Below are 23,595 nucleotides of genomic sequence, written 5' to 3' on the forward strand. Positions count from 1 at the left end.
TAAGCTTTTTTAAAAATTATTTTATTATTTTTTTTAGATGCACTCAGCTGAAATGTAAGCATGAATTGCTGAATTAATTGTGGACTGTATTCTTATTGGCATATAACATTTAACTTTCTCTCATTTTTAGAGGGAAAAATCTATTCCTTTGCCAACTTCCATCAGCTGTGACTGACAACTTCTGAATAAAATGTTCTTTACATCACAGCTTTCCATAATGCTGAGTAGTTTAATAACACCACTTGACATTTGCAAACCCATATGTTTAAATAAATAAAACTGGAAAAAGCTAAGCAGAGCTGACACTGTGAAGTTTTTTCCCAAGCTCCAAAGACAGAAATGAGCTACACTTACACTCTAAAGTCCAGCTTCACTTCACATTGAGATGTCTGTACAATACCCAGAGATCACTGTCACTAATGGCACTGTTTGACTAAAAATACAATTTGTACATTAATAAACTCACAACATAGAATGAGTTAATGTTTAAATATAAATCAAGGGATTCTGGGTTCATAATAGTTGGCACAACAGTATTTACCTATAGAATGTACTATTCATTTTTTTTAAAAGAGAACAGTTAATGTCAATACGTATATATATATATATATATATATATATATGTATATGTATGTGTGGGTGTACAAACTTTATGACTGCTTTTGGTGATCATTTGTAACACCTTGTAAACAAAAAGAAAAAAATATTAAAATAAAAATTTAAAAACTACAAAGAAAATGTTAGTCAAGACTTCCTATTTCCTGTCACGTGACACGCCTCGGCTCCCCATAGGTGGATTGTTTGCTCGGTATTTCACCGTGTTGAGGAGAGAAGATGGCGGCGCGTGGCGGTTTTCAGCAAGCGGCATCTGGAGGCGGCGGAGGCGGCGGAGGTGGTGGGATGGGACCAGGACCTCCGGTACCGGGTGGAGGAGGACCAGGAATGGCTCCTGGAACGCCTGCAGGAAGGATGGGACCCGCGGGGCCGCAGAATCCAATGTATCGTTCTCCGATACCTGGGCCTGGATACCCGGTAAGCGCGAGAACAAAGAGGGCTGGACAGGCACACGCCGAAAGGCTGGATCTCAAATGGCTCCATGAGACCTATATAAATCTGATCCATGACGTATAAAACGACCTTATTCTGCGCCCTGTGTAGTGGACTATAAGTTGGACAGGGAGCCATTTGGTATTCAGCCGAAGAGTCGGTCAGTTCTGTAGCCAACGAGCTAACTGATTAGCTAGTTAGCGGTATTTAAAAAAATTATTATTGTTGTTGTTATTATTATTTTGGGGTTATGGTTTAGTCTTTTCAGTTGTTATTTGCATATTGCAGCGTAAAATCACCAACAACAGCAAAAATACTATAAATTTAGACGTCGAGGGAAAAGAAAATAAACCTTCAAGGTTAGCTGAAGCTGTGTTACGTGGTACTGTAGTTGTGTGTTATAGTACTGTAGGTAGGTGTGTATGTGTGTGTGTGTGTTAGTTAGTTATAGTACTGTAGGTGTGTGTGTGTGTTAGTTATAGTACTGTAGGTGTGTGTGTGTTAGTTATAGTACTGTAGGTGTGTGTGTGTTAGTTATAGTACTGTAGGTGTGTGTGTGTTAGTTATAGTACTGTAGGTGTGTGTGTGTTAGTTATAGTACTGTAGGTGTGTGTGTGTTAGTTATAGTACTGTAGGTGTGTGTGTGTTAGTTATAGTACTGTAGGTGTGTGTGTGTGTTATAGTACTGTAGGTGTGTGTGTGTGTGTGTGTTATAGTACTGTAGGTGTGTGTGTGTTAGTGTTATAGTACTGTAGGTGTGTGTTATAGTACTGTAGGTGTGTGTGTGTGTTATAGTACTGTAGGGGTGTGTTACATGGTGTGTGTGTTGTAGTACTGTAGGTGTGTTACATGGTGTGTGTGTTGTAGTACTGTAGGTGTGTTACATGGTGTGTGTGTGTTGTAGTACTGTAGGTGTGTTACATGGTGTGTGTGTGTGTTAGTACTGTAGGTGTGTTACATGGTGTGTGTGTGTGTGTGTTAGTACTGTAGGTGTGTTACATGGTAGGTGTGTTATAGTACTGTAGGTGTGTGTTACATGGTGGGTGGGTGTTATATGGTGGGTGTGTGTTGTAGTACTGTAGGTGTGTGTTACATGGTGGTTGTGTGTTATAGTACTGTAAGTGTGTGTTGTAGTACTGTAGGTGTGTGTTACATGCTGGGTGGGTGTTATAGTACTGTAAGTGTGTGTTACATGGTGGGTGTGTTGTAATACTGTAGGTGTGTGTTATAGTACTGTAGGTGTGTGTTAGTACTGTAAGTGTGTGTTACATGGTGGGTGTGTTGTAGTACTATAGGTGTGTGTTACATGGTGGGTGTGTGTTATAGTACTGTAAGTGTGTGTTATATGGTGGGTGGGTGTTATAGTACTTTAGGTGTGTGTTACATGGTGGGTGGGTGTTATAGTACTTTAGGTGTGTGTTATATGGTGGGTGGGTGTTATAGTACTTTAAGTGTGTGTTACATGGTGGGTGTGTGTTATAGTACTGTAGGTGTGTGTTATATGGTGGGTGGGTGTTATAGTACTGTAGGTGTGTGTTATATGGTGGGTGGGTGTTATAGTACTGTAGGTGTGTGTTATATGGTGGGTGTTATAGTACTTTAGGTGTGTGTTACATGGTGGGTGGGTGTTATAGTACTTTAGGTGTGTGTTACATGGTGGGTGGGTGTTATAGTACTTTAGGTGTGTGTTACATGGTGGGTGTGTGTTATAGTACTTTAGGTGTGTGTTACATGGTGGGTGGGTGTTATAGTACTGTAAGTGTGTGTTATATGGTGGGTGTGTGTTATAGTACTGTAAGTGTGTGTTACATGGTGGGTGGGTGTAATAGTACTTTAGGTGTGTGTTACATGGTGGGTGGGTGTTATAGTACTTTAGGTGTGTGTTACATGGTGGGTGGGTGTTATAGTACTGTAGGTGTGTGTTACATGGTGGGTGGGTGTTATAGTACTTTAGGTGTGTGTTACATGGTGGGTGGGTGTTATAGTACTGTAGGTGTGTGTTACATGGTGGGTGGGTGTTATAGTACTGTAGGTGTGTGTTACATGGTGGGTGGGTGTTATAGTACTGTAGGTGTGTGTTACATGGTGGGTGGGTGTTATAGTACTGTAGGTGTGTGTTACATGGTGGGTGGGTGTTATAGTACTTTAGGTGTGTGTTACATGGTGGGTGGGTGTTATAGTACTTTAGGTGTGTGTTACATGGTGGGTGGGTGTTATAGTACTGTAGGTGTGTGTTACATGGTGGGTGGGTGTTATAGTACTTTAGGTGTGTGTTACATGGTGGGTGGGTGTTATAGTACTGTAGGTGTGTGTTACATGGTGGGTGGGTGTTATAGTACTGTAAGTGTGTGTTATATGGTGGGTGGGTGTTATAGTACTTTAAGTGTGTGTTACATGGTGGGTGGGTGTTATAGTACTGTAGGTGTGTGTTACATGGTGGGTGGGTGTTATAGTACTGTAAGTGTGTGTTATATGGTACTGTAGTTGTAGGTGTAACGTTACGTTGTAGAGAATGAACATGGAAACATAATACAAATGAGACTCCTGTTTTGAGTCTCAGATAGGTTAAGATGGCATATACTACTATAAAAAAATGTTAGGTTTATGTCAATAGTTAGCCTAGAACATGCCTTAATAAAACAATTATAATCCATGCTTATGTGTTATTACTTTTGGGACTGATTCACTGGCATTATGTGCATGCCATAAGTCAATTTCTCTTACAGGAGAATAGAAAACTGTGTTCTGAAAATGAAATTTAAATCCCAAACGTCACCCTCGTATTGCAAGGAAAGGAATGTTGTGTAGAAAAGGAGTCGGGCCTAAACCAGGGTGTCAAACATTACTTTTTTTCCCTAAAAGAGGACCAGATTAAACCTCTAATTAAAGCCAGGCAACTGCATCCATTCGAACTGCTGCTCCTGCTGCATCACAGGGCGGTTTAATGGAGGAAGAAAAATCTAGAAATAGTAGTTCTAGCATTTAAAATCATCCTGTCGAAGCACGTGTGAACTCGAACTTAAGTAAAGCGCGAATTCGGTAACACCGTGCTAAAACACGGACGACGGATAATTGAAGCAGGAAGAATTTGCAGTTTTGTATTACAGTAGTGTACTCATTGTAATTGTATTGTTTCACGCGATCAGGATTTCACGATCAGGGCAATTTTGATGGTTTTTGTTGGCGCATATTTAAGTTAATATGTAAAATGTTGTGAAAGTTTGGTTGAATTTTTGTATGTGCTCGCCAAGTAAAATGCCGCTGACTGATATTCAATGCCCTTTCAGAGTAAAATTGACTGGATTAATATACGACATGAGGGAATAGACTAAATTTGAAGGCTAAAAATACGACTAAACACCGTGTGAAATTTAACACTAGAACAGGCCCGAGAGCCTGGGTTAAATCTTTCGATTGTATAATGTTCTGCACTTTAACAGCCAGGTTTGTTCTTTGCATTAAACAATACAACAAAGCGCTGTTTTGGTTTGTATTTATCCGCTGCGTCCTCTCGTGGACTGTTGATTTAAAAATCTGGTGTTCGCTAGTATTTTTCTGCTGTCTTTTAGAATTCGAGTTTTGGAAATGTTTACGTGAAAATTATACCACTGGTATAAAATGGTCTTAAAATGACGATAATATTGTTTATCGCAATTATTTTCTGGGACAATATATCGTCCAACAATAGTAGTTATCATGACAGACCTATATTTACACTCTTCCACATACATGAGCTCACAGATGCTCACGATTGGCTAGTGTCTCTGCGATTGAGAAGAGAGAGAGTATGCCATCTCTCCCAACCAGAGAGCATTGTTTTGAACAGTTCAGCAAACAGACTCCATATAAAATCATAATGAACTTTCCTTTACTTTGACACTGTCCATTATTACCCAGATGAGGACGGGTTCCCTTCTGAGTCTGGTTCCTCTCAAGGTTTCTTCCTCATATCATCTTAGGGAGCGTTTCCTTGCCACCGGCTTGCTCAGCTGGGATAAATTCACACAGTTAAAATCTGTATCCTGTGTTTATATATTTCTGAAAAGCTGCTTTGAGACAATGACGTTGTAAAAAGTTTTATACAAATAAAATTTAATTGATTTGAATGGTCAGTTTTGGTCGTCGGGATTCGATCTCGTGCTCTTCCGCTGAGAGCCGCAGTGTAAGTTTTTATGGTAACTTCCGGTGTTTTACTGTTTAGTAAGGTCATCTTTAATTAACACGGCTAAAACAACCACCTCGGTTGTCATGTATACAGTCCTGGTGCGAGAGTATCAGGTCTGTCAGTTTCCACAAGAGACCTGGATGGAGTGGAACGATTCCATGAGGAGTTGAATTAAAAGGGCTGTATGAAAGGATATTAGTCACTACTGAATTTATCTTCATCACTCAGGGATGTTTTTTTTCCTCTAAAGCCGCGTTCTGCGCTTTTCTCTCGGTGGCCTTGACGACTTCCACAGAACGCTTGCGTGTCGGTGTGTTCAGCATGTCCATGGTCTACGCGCTCGCACTGAGTTTCAAGGTCGTAGGAGCACGCTGCGCTGTGAAAGGAGAGCGGCTTTTTTTTTTTTTTTTGTGGAAAAACGAGTCTTTTGTCACATAGTAGAAAATGTACAGCTGTCAAACAGCATGCTTTTCATTGCCGTCACAAAGAGTTCGCGTCAGTGCTCTGCCGTTGTATCGTGCAGCAGTACTCGCTGTGAGTGACGCATGCTCAGGTTGGGTAAAATGTGCTGAAGAGCTGTGTAGCAGTACTTAGCCTACGCACGCCGGGTGGAGTGAAGTGTGTGTCGTTAAAGGATCAGCAGCTGGATCATTAGTGGTTTCTCAGTGAGTAAACGTGAGACAGGAGGCAGGTGTTTGAATACAGACCTTTGGGCGGTTTTCTTAAACCCGTGTTGCACATGTGGTCTGACACGCGAAGCCGCTTATTTGAGTTCCTGGCTCATGGCTTGGTGAGTATTGGGGAAATTCTTCTTTTTCTTCTTCTTCTTCTTATTGTTGTTGTTGTTGTTGTTGTTGATTTAATTTTTAAATACTTTTTTTCTCCCACTGATTTTTCTGAAATTTCTCTGTTGCTTTGGAGAGGTTGGTGGCCATCATCACCTATACATGTTGTGCTTAACATGTCAGTAGTATTGCATTTCAAATTATGTCGCGACTCGTATTCTCCACTTGAAGTAGAATCCTCAGGCTGTACTACAAAATAGTACATCCATGCAACATTAGAGCTACATTATTATACAAATTGCTTGTTTTGCTCAGTGTTCGACTGAGGGGTATCAGGACTGGGCGATATGATTTTAAAATATCACGTCACAATGCTTGAAGGCTGTTTCTGTGATGCACGTCATGTATCGCGATATACAGGTTCGCTAACAAACTGCCGAGCAAAACCGTGTTGAGTTGTGTTCGAGATGGATAAAACTGCAATACTCATCATACAGCTGAGGTCATAGGTTTATATACACCTTACAGAATCTGCAAAATGTTCATTTGTATAAATTCAGTTATTTCCGAGTCTATAAATGCATTTATCCATCATGCTTTGTTCCTGGCTCAGTAAATGACACACTTACATCTCAGATTGGAGTGAAGGAGTTTTATTGTTTTTATTCGTATTATTTATTCTTCTTTATTGTAAGCATAATTTGTGTTTGTAACCCAAAAACAAGTCATTAAAATGTTATAAGATGATAAATCAATGCGTTTTGGCAAGACTGCCAAAAAAATTCACATATTCAACACATGCTTATTTTAAGGGGGGAAAATATTAGTATTAACTTCTCTTTAAGCTACCCGTGAAACAGCTTAGGAGATGCGATTTGAGTCATGTTTTGCTTTCTTTGAGAGAGAAAGTTGTACGTATTGTGTTGAGGGGCTTGAATTATTTCTTAATTCAAGGGAATCTGAGCTTAAGTCTCTGTAGCAGTGTGTACAGCAAGTGTCTGACTCCTTCTTGACTCGACGTGCATCTCGAAGACCAGAAGATTGGTCTTGTGTTGAATTAGATAACGGACCGTACCTTTCTGTATATGCAGAGACCCGGGATGCCCCCAGCAAACCGGATGACTCCTCAAGGCCCACCCATGGGTCCTCCAGGCTACGGCACTAGTCCAGTACCTCGCCCTGGAATGCCAGTCATGGACCCGTCTCGCAAGAGGCCTGCACCACCTCAGATCCCACAGCAGGTCCAACAACAACAGAACCGCAACCAACAGTGAGTAAACCAAAAATGTGTATCTGTGCAGCTACCCAGTACTTTTGTAGTATCTTCAGATCTAAATTGTTTTGTTTTGTTTTTCCGCCTCTTTCAGTGCCAAGAAGAAGAAGATGGCTGATAAAATTCTACCTCAGAGAGTAAGTGGCGTTTTCCCCAAATTAAGTAGAAGTGTGTTGCTCCTTATAAAACGCACATAAAACTGCTGTTGTTTTGATATGTTAATGTTTGCAAGATGTGATTCAGTAGTTTGCAAACAGTTGAATTTCTGTCAGAAAGACTTGTTAGCGTTGACAAGTGGGAGGCCACACCTCTTTCATTGGGACTAATAGGCACATAGGCCACGCCTCCTTTCGATGGGCCTGACGGACGCAGCACGATCGCCACATTTGATGTTTCTAAGTAATAGCAGGCTATGACGTGCATGTCATGTAGTATTTGACTCTTATCTACATGTTTACTCCGTATTAACAGATGTTTATTCAGTCAGTTTTGCCTCCTGATTATGTACGACATCATCATTTAAATAAAAATTCGCAAAAAGCCAAATCTAACGCAACACAATCCTGTAACTTCAGTCAGTCTGATTTTCACGTTTCTTCCTTCTTCCTGTCGCTGCAGATCAGAGAGCTAGTCCCAGAGTCTCAGGCTTACATGGATCTGCTGGCCTTCGAGAGGAAGCTGGATCAAACCATCATGCGCAAGAGACTCGATATCCAGGAGGCACTGAAGAGACCCATCAAGGTTAAACATCTGTGCTTACATTCAGTAAAATCACCTGTACCTGGAAGTACAAATGCATGAGAGAATATTCAATTATCACAATAATCACTAAAAACATTTTATAGCTGCTTATGATGCTTTTCATAATATATTTAGAATAAAAAATAAAAAAAAGATTTCTATGTGCTTATCAGTATTGGCATTGGGCAGAAAGTGTGATCGGCTAGGGCAGGGTTCACGGTGACTTTGCAGGGGCTTCATGAGACTTTGGTGGTAATGTCAGCGACTACGTTTACATGGACAGGTAATCTAATTATTGACCTTACTCTGAGTAAGATGATTAAGGTGTTTACATGAGTCGCTCCTAGAATACTCCTTTCATGATCCCGTTTTACATGTTAGAGAACATAGTTCGATTAACGGCACACGTCATTACGTCACCGCGCCACACCGTCCGACGTTCCCTCCAGAATTTCACGTATCGACAGACAGTTGGTCTTCGTTATGGTACCATGTACAGTTTTGGATGTTTTTATTAAAATTTTTACGAACGCTTCAAGTGCAGTTAATTATTTGTCAGATTATACGTGCAAATAGACGACTGCTTGAAGCCGTGGGCTGCGTCCCAAACCGCATACTTACCTACTATATAGTAACCGGAACACGTGTATTTCGCGTACTGTATACATGTATTTCTCCTACTATACAGCAGGTAAGTACGCGGTTTCGGGCACAGCCGTGCTCTCTTGTTTACCGTCAAACGGTTGAGCACTGCCGTGTGTGATCGTGTCCTGTCGCAAAACGCGGTGAAAACTCTCGCACGATGTGATAATAATGTGATTAAGGTGTGTACATGTCTGTGACACACGTCGATAATGCAACTAAAACAGGAGTACTCCACATGTCTTAATTCCATTTGTGTTTCCTTCGAGTACGACTTTAACCGGATTAAGGTCATCAATAATCGCTGTTTACATGCTATATTTTCTTAATCAGATTATCGTCTGAATCGGGTTAATATCGGATTATTGTTGTCCATGTACACGCACTGAGTGACACATTAAATTACATATTAATTTGATGTTTTTACAAGTTAAAAAAAACTAAATTCATTAAACCCATTGATACTGTAGTGTTTTATTGTAACCTCAAATAAAAAGTGATTGAATTACTTGGTTCATTCATAGCATGTGAGAGTTGAACGTAAATTACATTGTAAGTTCGCTATTTATTTAGTATTTAGACTTGCGTGCCTGGACATTGACGAGGCTGGACGCTTCGCCGCGTGTGTGAGATATTTGAAGCAGCTTTCTAATGAAAGAATGAAGCCTGCTTTCTAAAAACGACGTTTGGAAGTAAAATCTGAAAATCTGGCCATAAAACCAAACAAAGGTTGAATAGATTAGATTAAAAAAGCAACAAAAGGTGGTGAATGAGTAAATTAACTCGCTTAACAGGCAAATCGCTTTAGAGGCTAGAGCAATAGAAATTTAAACTTTCACAAGGTGTTGAGTAGTAAAGAGAATTCCAGAGCTGCTTTCTGTGCCGCTTTTAAATACCTAAGGGGCCTCGTTCTAAATGGAGCGCAGGGCTAGTGATTCATTTCTAGTGTTCTTAAAACCAGTCTCGTGAAGGTTAAATCTTATGCTGTATCGTGTATAAACGATTGACACCTGCCTAGTTTAAGTGTTTGTTGTGAAATGTAATAAGTCATTTTGTGGCTGAGTATTCAGTAATCAAATACCCTATATTGAATGTAGACTCTGAAATGGGGTTTTGTTTTACTCAACAGAAATAGAAACATTTCACTTTTTCGGCTAAGGGGCAATAACTAGAATGTTGATTTAAATCTAGTAAATGAACAAAGTGGTATAATTCTGCCATTAGGATTAATTAATTAATTATAGTCTCATCCAGTGCTTTATGTAATTTTGAAAAAGTAAGCTGGAAGCTGTAACAGGATTATAGCACAACTGGTCATACATGAACCTGGAAAGGATTTTCTAAGCTACTGCGGGAAAGTCCAGGTTTGTGATAAACATTGGTGTGTGTGTGTGTGTGTGTGTGTGTGTGTGTGTATACACCATCTCTGAGGGAGAATAAGATCATCTGACTGATAAATGAAATCACTTGGTCAGTAAAATGGTTGACTTGTGTTCTTTACACAGCAAAAACGAAAGCTGCGAATTTTTATCTCCAACACTTTCAACCCTGCCAAGCCTGACGCCGAGGACGGTGAGGGAACCGTAGCATCGTGGGAGCTGCGAGTCGAAGGCCGGCTGCTCGAGGACGTAAGTATCGACGTGTCTAAGTATTCTAGATATCCTGGAATTATAACGAGCGCTTTTGTGTAGGGATGTTGCCTTTTAGTTATTTTACTTCTGAAGACATTCTGTTCATAGTGAAATTGTGTGGGCCTGAAGTCTCACAGATGCATAGTAGGACATCAGTGTCGCTAGAGAGTTGCTGCAGAATTGAAACCCCACATGTATTAAACCTCAGTAGCAGACAATGGGGAAAAGTCCAGGCAATGTTTTTCTGATCTTCAGCTTACAGAATTGGGGAGCCTGTTCCCACTGGTAGCCTCAAGTAGTTGTGAAGAGTGATTGAGTTACTCGAGGCTTCCTGTCAGCTTGAACCAGCCAACGAGGCGTTTCTACCTGCAGAACTGCAGCTCACTGAATATTTGTTTATTTTTCACACTATTCTCTGTAAATTCTAGAGATTTTCCTGCATTAAAATCCCAACACATAAGCAGTTTCTGAAATACTCAACCCATACTCAAACAGGTCTCGGTTGTAGTCACTGAGCTCACATTTTCTCCCCATTATCTGAAGATCCTGATGTGTATCTGCATGATTTTAAGCATTGTGCTGCCATGTGATTCTCAAATTGTGCAAAATCCTTTGAGAAACCTGTTTGTTTTTAGCTTGGGAAATCCATCTCTGTAGAAGTCTGTCTTTGCAGACGAGTTATTTATATATAATAAATATATATATAATATATATAAAAATAGTAAATCCCATGTTTTGCTCTGAAAGCATATCAAGTTGTACATGAAGCTATTTTGCTGAGATCTTTCCTTATCTGTCCAATTCATTTCTTTTAGACTGCTGTATCTAAATACGAGGCCACCAAGCAAAAGCGGAAGTTTTCCTCTTTCTTCAAGTCTTTAGTGATTGAACTGGACAAAGACTTGTATGGGCCTGACAATCATTTGGTAGAGGTAAGACACTTTGCCATTGATAGCCGTCAGTCACACAACAGAGGCTGTGCTTGTGTGTAATAGGTGATTGATTTGTTTGCGCAGTGGCACAGAACACCCACTACTCAGGAGACTGACGGCTTCCAGGTGAAAAGGCCCGGAGACGTGGGAGTACGCTGTACTGTCCTCCTCATGCTCGACTACCAGGTAAACCATCTGCTATGGACCGGATGTGAAATGTATTAACGTTATACGAGTATTTCAGATGTCCTTAGCGCAGAAAAACCTGCTAAAACAGTGATGCACCAATAACCAAAACAATGGTCTGTGTGTGTGATAACTGCAGAGCTCTAAATTTCTACTGGCAGACCAATAAGGTTTTCTTTTCAAAACCTGCTGAAATCTGTAGGAACCACCAGGTGTTGCTGTAATCACATAGTGAGCTCAACAGAGGGAAAGGCGCCGTATTAATAGTCGTGATGTCATTTCTAATTTGCCTCTTGAGTCAGCAACCCATAGTGTGATGAGAGCGTAGAGATGAAGTGTGTTCTGTTTTAAAGTGATCTTGTCCTGTGCACTCTGCAGCCTCCTCAGTTTAAGCTGGATCCCCGACTGGCTCGCATGCTGGGCATCCATACCCAGACCAGACCAGTCATCATCCAGGCTCTGTGGCAGTACGTGAAGACGCACAAACTGCAGGACCCACATGAGCGCGAGTTCATCAACTGCGACAAATACCTCCAGCAGGTAAGGATGAGAAATGCAGCGAGAACCTGAAAGTGAATAAAATCCCTTGTTTTGTTTTTCTTTTTGTTTTTTTGTACGTGCGTCTTGGTCTTATGGGTGTGTGTGTGTGTGTGTGTGTGTGTATGTATGTATGTATGTATGTATGTATGTATATATGTGTGTGTGTGTGTGTGTGTATATATATATATATATATATATATATATATATATATATATATATATATATATATATATATATATATATATATATATATATATATAATGTATGTATATATGTATATGTATATGTGTTATTTTGTGGATAATTCTGTTTGTCAGTTGCTGAAAATTGCTTACAATTTTCTTTTCTATTTTAAACTCCTGCACTTTTATTTGGATTGTTTCTTACAATTAATACATCTACACTCTACAACTTATTTTACATGCAGCTATCTGGCTAAGCTGCTTTAAATTCGGTATATCCTGAACACTATTTACCGTCGTGGAAATTCAAGCCACTTGTGACACCTTTCATGTCCCAGCCTATCATGATATTTCAAAATATGTATTAATTAATGCAATCCTCTCGGTTTCTTCAACCTGTTTTATGGACGCTTTATATGGATGAGAACATTGTTTCAAGTACAGGATAAAACATGAAGGAGGTTGTGTGATGCTGCTACCACCCGAAAAATATTTTACACAGCCAACATTAGAAGCAATTCATTGTACCTTATTATAATTGGTTTTAATGTATAAAAACGTTTAGTGTTGGAGTATCCACAAAACCGGTTGGTTGAGTCATCCTGACCCGCTATTCTCCTTTTTCTGCTGAAGCAAAGTTTTTGTTGTTGACCATCTGGCATAGAAGTCCCTTTGTTTTGGTTATTACTACTAAAACAGTAATGTATAAGAAACAGTGAATGAATATAACCCGTGAATTGCAGGGAACAGAAATACTGTAGGTGACATTTGGTGCTTGGTCAAATTGGTTAACAAATAAAACAGTACTAAGAACTAAGTACTAAGAACTAAGCACTAAGAATCCTGAACTCAATACTAGTGTAAAGATTAATAAAAAAAAAATATATATATATATATATATTTAACTCTTGTTCTCTGCAGATCTTTGAGACTCAGAGGATGAAATTTTCTGAGATTCCGCAGCGGCTGCATGCTCTGCTGATGCCTCCCGAACCGATCATCATTAACCATGTCATAAGGTAGAACTCTAACGTTATGAAAGCGTTTTTGCCTGAGGTACCTCGAAGAGATCCACTCATTCTTTATGTGCTCCTATTTGGCCCATCACCAGCGTGGACCCGAATGACCAGAAGAAGACGGCCTGTTATGATATTGACGTTGAAGTGGATGATACCCTCAAGACCCAGATGAACTCTTTTCTGCTGTCTACTGCCAGTCAGCAGGAGATTGCAGGCTTGGATAACAAGGTATGCAAAAACCCTTTAGTGCCTTACCGTTTTAATTAAGAGCCCTCAGATTGAATGAATTGGTTGAACATCATTTCATGGATATGTATACAAGGGCAAGTCTACTTACTTATATTAAAGCTGGCTAAGAATGTAGAACGTTATCTTTTTAATGTCATGCTATCACACCAGATAGCTAGTAAAACTGGCACTGTTAAACATTTGGCTGTTCATTACAATATTAACAAACAATAAACCTAAAAGATTAACTGTTTTGTATTACCTTTTATGTAGGCTGTCCTCAAAAAGAACGGAAATTCATTTATTTAAAAAAAAAAAAAAACCCGTTGGGCATGTCATCGTGACCCTCCGTGTTGTAGTAGTAATAATAGCAATAATGATAACAATTAAAGCTGCAAGCAGCATTTTTGGGGGCCAAGCACCTGGATTTGGTGAGTTGCACGTTCAAAGACGCAATACAGTTGTTGCCTAAGCAATCACAGAGCCATAACAGGAGAACAGTTTTGAATTTCAGAATTCCTTTGATAACTTTTGTTCGGACGGGTTTCAAGATGATGTGAGCCATTTTTTGTGAAGTGTGGTAAAAAAATTTTAGGGGAAGCAGCAAAAGTTGTGGTAACTTTTGACCAGTAGGTGGCGCTGGCATGAAATTTGTTGCATAGCTTCAGGCCATGGTCGTGTATGTACCTACCAAGTTTTGCTTCAATTTTGTTTCATTATGAACAAAACCATTTAGAGTATATTTTTAAACATTTTAAAAATTGAATTTTTAAGTTTTTATGAGGCTTACTCTTTAGATGATGTCTGCCAAATTCGGTGGTGATTGGACTAAATTTGTAGGGGTAGTGGGGAAAACTTTTTATTTATTTATTTTTATTATTATTATTATTATTATATAGATATTTTTTTTTTTACATAATCCAGGTTATTGACATCATAGGATGCGTTGAACTCATCTCGGCCCAGGGAATCCAGCGTTGCCTGGCTTTTTGACACACCGCTATGACCATAAACTTTCTTCCAAATTAACCCCAACTTTGACCCGATGGTGGCACAAGAGCTTTGGCAGCACTTGGCCCAGATTTGGTCAGAATGTTCTTTAGACCCTCCCCAATCAGTTGGCCAAATTTCACGACTTTTTACCAGACAGGTCTGTGGGCTGCCATCGACGCCCTAGCCAGAAGAAGAGTAATAAGGAAAGGTAGAATAAATAGCAGGCCTACGCATCTTCGCTGCCTCCTAATTATACACGACAATGATAATTATAATTTATTATAATGTATTATGATTGTTTACTTTAACACAGGAAACAATTGTTTCTATAGCACCTTCTTGCACTAATTTGCTGTAAGTAACTGATGGTAGAAAAGACAAAAATGTAGATGTTAGTTTTCAGCAATCTGAAATCCTTTTTTCTGTTTGCATTCTTCAGGGGTTCTGTTCTGCTTGCAAACTGAAGCTCCTTGGCAGCTAATTAACCAGTGCACCTGTGATTTAAGGTCTTTTTACCACAGGGACTTCACACATGTGTAGGCAGACTTTAAATAAAGCAGCAAAAAAGTGATTCAAGATTTCAAGTTTGAACACCCTTAGGGCACAATGAGGACACTTTAGTCTTTTTTTTTAGTTGCAAGTATCAGAATTGCTGAGCTCTCAGTCATCAGTACACGCAGATTCATTCTCATGGCTATTCTTATCCAATGTCTTTAAAAATAGCTGGGAGTTTAAACATGTTAGGACACCCCCCCCCCCCCCCCCCCCCCTTTCTTCTTTCAATAATTGCAAAGCTCTTAGACATTGAAATCATTGTGTCTGTGGTTTGGAGTCATTTTTGAATATTTGAGTGAAACTGTGATCGTGTTATGCGTGGACCAATCACTGGCAGGGAAGTATATCTTTCCACCTCTATAGATTTCTTACTTAAAAGCCAGATAGTCTAATGCCAAATACCTTATGTAAATCAGGGTTAGATTCCAAAGCTTTTTCCTCTGACTAAACTGAACTCCTAATTTTCTATGATGTGGTGTCTTGTTGCGGATACTCCAACATTCTCATTTACAACCCAAGAATCCATGGGGTATGCAAACATTTATACTCGCTTCATGAGCGAAAGGGGAAAAACAACATGGCCCATGGACAGTGAGTCACCTTATTGGTGATTATTGGTCATATAATCACCTTATAGGTCATAGTTAGTTGTTTGCTATCACCTCAAACTAATAAACGCATTAAAAGGTCCTGGCACATGCAGGGAAGAATGGTACTCTTGAAAAGCGGTATTATTTTGAAATGCTTTGCTTGCGTAAGGACCTTTTGTTCATAGGTGTATCTTCTTATCAGCATTACATTAATTTGTGTACAACGACCACAGTGTCTCTTCTGCTCCTGTAGGATTAAATGACACCATGTTTTAGCACATAACTAACTGTTCAAATCATGAAGGGTCTCAGGAATTACTAAGTGAATCATTTGCTAGTCAGGGTTTTTTTTTGTGTTGTGTAATCATAATGAATACAAACATATATTAACCACATTTAGAGTGATTAGGCCTAGTCTGGTACTGAACTGTGTATGAGCTTGTTGTTTGTCCACTGGTGAATCCACAGTTTTCTATTTGGAGCTGCTGTCCTCACTTTTTTTTTTTTTTTTTTTTTTTTGTCTTTTCACTTTGCAACCTTTGTGCCCATTGTTTTTCATTGTTCCCTTTGACCTGGTTTCATCACTAGTCAGTCAGCTTGCAGTGATTTCACTGATTCTGCCATTCCGTGTTAGTCTTTCACCTTTATCAGTTTGCGTGTGGGCATGTCTTGTGGCTTGTGGCAATATTAAATGTTTATACTGCATTCATTGCTCAGCGGTTTATTACATCAGTGTTGTATTTAAAGTGACGGGTTTGAAGAGAAGCCTTATTGTTGGGATTGACATGAGTTTCTGTTTTCTGTATAATTTGGTATTTCATTGAAAACACATCCAATCTCAGTCACATTGCAGTATTAAAGATTCTGAAGCTTGCAGCCAGAAAAGTGTACAGAAGGTCAGACACCCCCTGAGCCAATGGGAAGAGCATCTGAGACTGAGAATAGGGGGTAGGTTCACATATGCAGCATTTAGTCCCTTTGAATCCAATCTTGGACCAAAACAACTTGTCTAAGAGTGTCTAAGTAAGCTTCTGTTCCAAGTCAACACTAGCACAGTTTGATAGCAGTGAAAAAGCGATTCGATCCTAAATGGACCCAACTGCAGGACATGAACCGAACGTGCTGCGTATTTTGGGTTGTAGATTCAAGTTGTTAAACTGAGCCCCAGGACCAGAGCTGTAGCACTGTAGAAATGCAGTGTGTTCTGGGTATTTGGACCAAAACCTTAAAAGGGAAAATAAGCTGTGGAGGTTTACGCAAAATGTTTTAAACTAGTTATATATAAATTTATTGAGCGCCACCTTTGTGCTTGGGTGAATTTATTTATTTTTTTGTAATATTTGTTTTTTGTACCCACTCATGGTAAAGGTACTTTTTTCCGTTGCTGCGTTTCTGACCAATGAAAGTTTCAGAAGTGCATTTTCAGAATTACGTGCCGCTTAGCCGACTTATTTTTGTTGCTTTTTGATTTGATTAATTATGTGAAGTGTAGGGTAGTTGCACAGTGTACCGGTAGCATTGTCGTATTGTGATACTAAAGCTTAAAAATACCGCGGATGCCACTGAATTTATTTTTTATTTTTTACATGTAGTATCGTCAATATAGTAGCACCGTAAGCAATGTTGTATGTGTGGCAGTTAGTACTATTTTTGCTAAAACAACACCCCTCACTGCTTTTTCAGAATACATTAAGGTTAGGGACACTTCATGTAAAATAAATTCTTTACCTTGATCTTTAAATATTTCCTGTTTGCTAGTAAGCTGTGTAAATACTAAAATTAGCCGACGCGAGCTAATGTTCTGGTAACCGCTGTGTGTAAAATCTAAAAATAGCTGTGTTTGCTAGTAAGCAAGCTGATGTTCCCAATCTTCATGATTTTTTTTGTTTGTTTGTTTGTTTTCCAAATTCAGTTATTTATTCCCATCACTTCTACTCATATTCGAGGCACTGACAAATACCTTTATTATTTGCAGTGTATTGATCATTGTTGTAATCTTTTTGTCAAGTGCACCGTTAAGACCAATCCCCCAAAACAAAATACTGAATTGATAATTAATAAAGTAATCACTTTTTCCAGACGAAGGTCTGTACTGTCTGGTTTATTCACGATTGCCAGTTCACACTGTCCGTAAGCCCTCAGTGACTGGTCTTTTATCCAGCTTGTGTTGTGGTTAGTCACTTCAGCTGTAGAGTGAGGTAAACAATAGGTTCAGTCCAGTCTGTTTTTGTTCTGTGTTGTTCAGGGGGAATGAAGAATACAGTTTATTTTTATAAGTACTGAAGGTTTACAGCATTGTTTTGCTGCGCACCCTGTTCCTTTTGGTCATCTTTCAAAGTGTTGTGCATCTTCCGGCAGCACAGCTTCCAAACACTCTTTGTTTGCATATAGTTTCACACAATGGGCCTTTTTCCCCCTTAAAAAAAAAACCTGATCTAGGAAAATGCTGAGAGAGAGTGCATTTTAATCAGTTTTACAGCTGAACATTTTACAGTTAATTTCAGAAGGTTAGAATGATGTTTTTGGCCAGTGTTTGTGCACATGGCAGAGTGTTATAATGGCCTTGGAGTGGAATTCCTCCCTTTTTTGTGGTTTGGTAATGACTGGTCTAAAACTGGTGTCACAGTCCATGCCCTAATGACCCTACTCAGTTCATTGGCATTTTGCAACCTATACATTTAAACAACTAAACTGGAGATGTCCTGTAAAGATGTACTTTGCACTTTTCTATCAAACGTTACAGCAAACGTTCACTCTGATTGTTCTATAGTGTTTTATGGCCTTTATGGCCCAGTTCTGTTGCGTATAATGGGAAAAGTTATTATTGTAGTATTTAGACTAATGGTGTATTTACATTTTTGCTTTGTGTTCTCAGAGTTAATCCCCCCCAATTGTGGTGTTTTGTTCCCTTGGACCTAGTTTTGTCACCAAGTTTGCTTGCAGTGATCTAATTCTTTTTTGTTTGTTTCTTTTATTGCCTTTATTTATTTATTTTCAACACATTGAGATTTTGGCTTTTGAACCCTTTTCATCCATGTCGGCATCACCTTTAGATTCACGAGACCATTGAGACCATCAATCAGCTGAAGACTCAGAGGGAGTTCATGCTGAGCTTTGCCCGTGATCCTCAGGGCTTTATCAATGACTGGCTGCAGTCCCAGTGCAGGGACCTCAAGGTAAAATACACTTTATGATCAACCCCAAAGCGCAATGCTGTATTTGTTTTGACAGAGTAATATCCTGCAAGTGAATCTGAAGTTCGATCACCAGTTATAAACCTTGTGTTCTTATTGGGTTTGAACTGCAGGTTTCAGTGCTTCCCTCATTCAGTAAGATTAGCGATGGATTGTTTAACCTTCACCCCAGGCCTCCATCTATACCCGTGTCTGTTTGTTCCGCTCAGCCGTTTCTTGGTGGTGGGCCAGTATATGGCTGACTGGACTAATAAGTGGTGGGGAATGCATGAGCGTGACTCTCCATCGAAGGTTGTGAATGTTGCTGATTTCACAATGCACAACTAGTGTGAAGTCATCCAGTTGGTGACTTAATTTTGTAACAAGCGTTGATTTTTAAACGATTCTGTTGTTTTTATTTGTTGTGTTTTTTTAAAGTGAGGATGTATTCACATGTAAGCACATCCAAGCACACTGCTTTTTAAACAGTGTTGTTTTTGACCAGCTTAAATGAAAATTTAAATGAACCAAGAGCAAGAAAGCTGTAGGAAGAACAGTGGGAACCACAACTGAAACCAATGGGTTGGGTTGAGTGCAGTGACAACTAGTTACAGTGTACAGAGCAAATAGTCCAGGTTGGTTATTTTAGGCACCTTGAGTGAGTACCTGAGTTTCTCAGGTAACGGACAGGATTGATAGTGCTGTAACTCTGAATAGGCATTTGTGCTTTCAAAAAGGCTTAGTGGAGGAAGTCATTGGCTACTCTGATTACAACGGCACTGGAGATCGGAACATGCAGTCAACATCAACTGCACGGATCATTTCAATCACAAATTATCCTCCTTTGGAAGGATTTAGGTTTTCTTATTTTGGTCGTGGATTATTGTAACAAAAATTACAGTTAACTCTGTAGGTGGGCATCTCCCTGCTCATACATGAAATTAAACTAATCACTAACTGGACTTCCCATGATCTTCCTGTCTCGTGTAGACCATGACCGACGTGGTAGGAAACCCCGAAGAAGAGAGAAGAGCCGAGTTTTATTTCCAGCCCTGGGCTCAAGAGGCTGTATGTCGCTACTTCTACTCCAAGGTAAGGCTTTGTTTGCCTGGCATTTGTGTGCCTTAATAAAAGAATTCTCAAATCAGATTTTCTACCAATGTTCATTGTTCGCTATAGTCTTCTAAGCAAAATGATCTAACGGATCACCGTCCACTCCTTCCTATGCTCACGCCACACCCAAATAACTTCTACAAGAACATCGGCTTGTTTTCGAATTCAAAATATCCGCCTTAAGGTTTTGCTCTTAATTTACAGAAGCATGGTGGTGGGTTTTCAGAGCATCAGCTATTTTGAACAATTTTGACCACAGTAAGTCTTCAGATACATAGAGCAGGCTCTGATTGCAGAGTGCAAAAAGGTCTACAGTTCCACATTTCTTTTTAGGCTGTTTTTTGTAATCTAGTTATTAATAATACTATATCTTAGCAATAAAGCAGATATGTCTTAAGTTTGTTAGGAATGGTCCAGTGGCCCCTACCTGACCGAGAAAGAATTCCCTTGTGATGTGTCCTACCATCCTGAGGATCTTTGCCTTGAAAACGTGTCTTCTTATGGTGGTGGTGTTTTCTCAGTGCCATCTGTAGTATGGTATATTTTGTTTTATTTTTCTCGATAGCCATCTGGATTTTTATGTCATGATACAAGCCAGATAGTAGCCTTTTTTCCCTCATCTTTGAACTGGGATGTTTCTACCTTTTACATCAGACACCGTTAAATATACACCTTATTAATTATGGGAGCATGGAATTATTTTTCAGATTCAATAATTTTATATCATATATAAAAAATAAAATGAGGCTTTATACTGGTTGTAGCTTTCGCTGGCCAGTTTAGTCAGCTTGTGGGGTTGACGGTTCGAGTCGAGAGTGTGGAGACAAATCTATGTCCCGTAGAGCTTTTTAAAAATTAATTAATTAATTTATTTATTTATTTTTATATAAAGTGTATTGGTTTTTTTCAAGAATTGCCTGAAGTATTCCATGGCCCTAAGTGCTATGTGAGTGAATACACCAGTCCGTTCTCAGAATTAAAATGTTCCAGTCCAGGAGGCAGCACCTTTCTGTAAAATTAGTGTTTACCCAGGCAGGGCTACATTTTAGCCTGGCCTTCAGTGGTGTTTAGTTGCTCTGATAGGATGCATGTGAAATTCTGACGCCTGAGCGCGTTTAGGTCCCGAAGGAGACTCCTTGATCGCTGAAGGTGGATAACAGACAGATATTTAGTCACTAGTGTACGTGCAGTCTCTTCTGTACAATGATGCCACAGTGCACCGAGAAATTCTCATTGTCCAAGATGGCTGCCCTATGACGTTACAGCGTTCAGCTACAATTTTGTATATTTGAGGCAGTCAAGAAACAGTGGGTGTGAATTTTCCCAAGGTGAAAGAAGGAAAATAAAGAATCCATTTCAAACTGAAATAAAAATCAACGGGTAGCACCTGTAACGGATCTCATTACTCCGCCTCTTCATGGAGCGTTAATACCATCCAAATAGGGCTGTAACCTTATTACCTCGTCAGAGTGCTGTCCCTTTGAAGACTTCAATAGGGTTATTTCTGTTTTCCCCTGAAATAACTGATGTGTTTATTTAATTCCAGGTCCAGCAGAGGAGACAGGAGCTGGAGCAAGCACTGGGCATCAGGAATACATAAGCAGGAAGGGACACCTAAGGGAACAGAAGAGGCTGTCTGCTGTCTTTGGTTCCTTATCAATGACACTAAACTACAGTTTGTTTAACCACACTCCTGCTGTGGCTGGTATGAGACGGCGTTCAGTGTTACTCCTTCTAAACCAGAAAGATCTCACATGCTTTGGTTCCCTGAAAACCAAAATGTCTCGTCTCCTACTCTGTTCCTTGTCCTGTTGTTATCTAGGGGGAGGGGTAATAGATGCTTCTCCCTTTTTAACGTGTTCCAGCTAGACTCAAATGTCGTTACTGCAGTGGCTGTGATCTGAAAAATCTTTCAGCCAAATTCTTTATAGGCTACTAATAGAAGTAAGTAAGCTTCAATGGTATTTAGTTATTCTGATAGGATGCATGTAAAACTTTAACGCCCGAGCGTGTTTAGGTACCGAAGGAGACTCAAGGCCTTGATCGCTTGACTTGGATAAGACGACAATACTTTTCATAACCCACAATAGATATTTAATAGTCACTAGTGTAAGTGCAGTCTCTTATGTGCAATGATGCCACAGAGCACCAAGAAGACATTCTTGTTGTCCAAGATGGCTGCCCCATGACGTTAAGCGTTCAGCTACAATTTTGTATATTTTTAATACAGTGTCCTGAACTACACTGGCAAGATCACTGACGAACTGGATGTTGTTTGAGGCAGATATTTACAGAACGATTTTGGGATGGATCTCTATTACTTTAGCCTTGTTCCTCCAGTGCAAAAACAATTAGAAGCAATTTTCAGACACAAACTATGTCTCGGCTGTTCGACCATGTATTTTGTTTTGTTTTTTCTTTCCAACTTATCTGTTTAAATAGCTCAGTAATTAGAAAGACTTTTCCAGTATTGTTTGAATTGTTGTTTCACCAGCTCTAACAGTGACTATATGTTATGGCAGTGTCTCTTAAAGTGCTAAACAGCTCGACGACCAACAAAGCTGATTGATCATTCTCGGTTTCTCATGAGCGTATCACACATGAGGTTTAATCATCTTGGCTTTGTGACTTCCAGGATTTATGTTACGAGTTCAGTAATTAGCCTCCATTGAGATATTTAAACGTCTCCTGACTGACAATACTCCGTTACTGCATCATATTGAGTTGATTTAATTTATATATATATATATATATATATATATATATATATATATATATATATATATATATATATATATATATATATATATATATATATACACACACACACACACACACACACACACACACACACACACACACACACACACACACACACATACATATACATACACATACATACACACACACACACACACATGAAATTCCTTTTGTAAACGGTGCTGCATAGATTGTAGTGGATTCCAAACTGTGGTTTACCTAAAGGATAAATCGATGATGTGTTGTGGGGCCACTTTTACTTTGTTTTTTTCCTTTGGCAAATGGTAGATATTTGTCTTTTGATATTTTTTATCATTATATGGACTATATGAATATTAGTTAGGTTTAGATTCATATTACAGAAGTAGTGTAGTATGTCGGCTCTACAAAGCCGCGAAATGGTGAGCAGATGCTTAGAACTAGTCGACTGGCTTTAAATTCGATATGACTGTCACCGTCATGCTCAGGTATTTTCTCCACCATGAACATCTTTAAGCAAGTTCTTTCCATTTCACTGGCCGTCAAATGAATACTTCTGTTCCGTACACTCACACTTTCATGAAGGACACACTAAGAGCCATGATTGTAGCGGGCTTGAGTTGCCAAATTTTCTGAAAGTCAAAGAACTAGTCATGTGCTTAAGATTTTCCAAACTGTCAATATTTAATCTTGTGTGCATCATTTCATTTCTTCATTACAAAAAAGTGTAAGGTTTTTTGGGGTTTTTTTTTCCCGTTTATGGACCAAACTTGTTTGAATGTGTCAGCCTTATAATAAAGATGAACTTATATTGATGTTTATTGTATGATTTGATATAACCCTAAATACTGAGTCTAGAGGTCGACCGATAGTGGAGTTTAACGGTATCGATAACCAAGTTGGACAGTACCTGCTGATATCCGATAAATTTTTTAATTAGTTCTGAATGAAAACGTAATACATTGCTGAACTTTTCTTGCAAATATAAACAGTACTGTCTGTAGTGATTGAAATAAATATATAAATATTAATATATGAACTATTAATTAATATTAAAGTA

The 23,595-nt window shown here is 39.2% G+C and overlaps 1 protein-coding gene across 1 annotated transcript; it reads left to right on the forward strand.

Annotated features, from left to right (window-relative positions):
* The first annotated feature begins 812 nt into the window (after positions 1 to 812).
* On the forward strand, positions 813 to 23,350 carry smarcd1 (SWI/SNF related, matrix associated, actin dependent regulator of chromatin, subfamily d, member 1). The gene is made up of 13 exons (XM_017450745.3): positions 813 to 1,032; positions 7,089 to 7,267; positions 7,365 to 7,407; positions 7,889 to 8,011; positions 10,159 to 10,281; positions 11,100 to 11,216; positions 11,301 to 11,402; positions 11,781 to 11,942; positions 13,047 to 13,144; positions 13,237 to 13,372; positions 18,564 to 18,686; positions 19,674 to 19,775; positions 21,343 to 23,350. The coding sequence occupies exons 1-13, from the start codon at positions 835 to 837 to the stop codon at positions 21,394 to 21,396; spliced, it is 1,560 nt and encodes a 519-aa protein (XP_017306234.1). The 5' UTR covers positions 813 to 834; the 3' UTR covers positions 21,397 to 23,350.
* The last annotated feature ends 245 nt before the right edge of the window (positions 23,351 to 23,595 follow it).

The sequence above is a fragment of the Ictalurus punctatus genome, chromosome 21 (assembly GCF_001660625.3).
Source record: "Ictalurus punctatus breed USDA103 chromosome 21, Coco_2.0, whole genome shotgun sequence".
In the NCBI taxonomy this organism is placed as follows: Eukaryota; Metazoa; Chordata; class Actinopteri; order Siluriformes; family Ictaluridae; genus Ictalurus; species Ictalurus punctatus.

Bases quoted from the DNA above. Each gene is read 5' to 3' on its own strand.
- smarcd1 (XM_017450745.3), top strand. From the start codon at position 835: ATGGCGGCGCGTGGCGGTTTTCAGCAAGCGGCATCTGGAGGCGGCGGA. The intron at 1,033-7,088 runs GTAAGCGCGAGA...CTGTATATGCAG, and splicing joins TACCTGGGCCTGGATACCCG to AGACCCGGGATGCCCCCAGC. The intron at 13,145-13,236 runs GTAGAACTCTAA...GCCCATCACCAG, and splicing joins ATCATTAACCATGTCATAAG to CGTGGACCCGAATGACCAGA.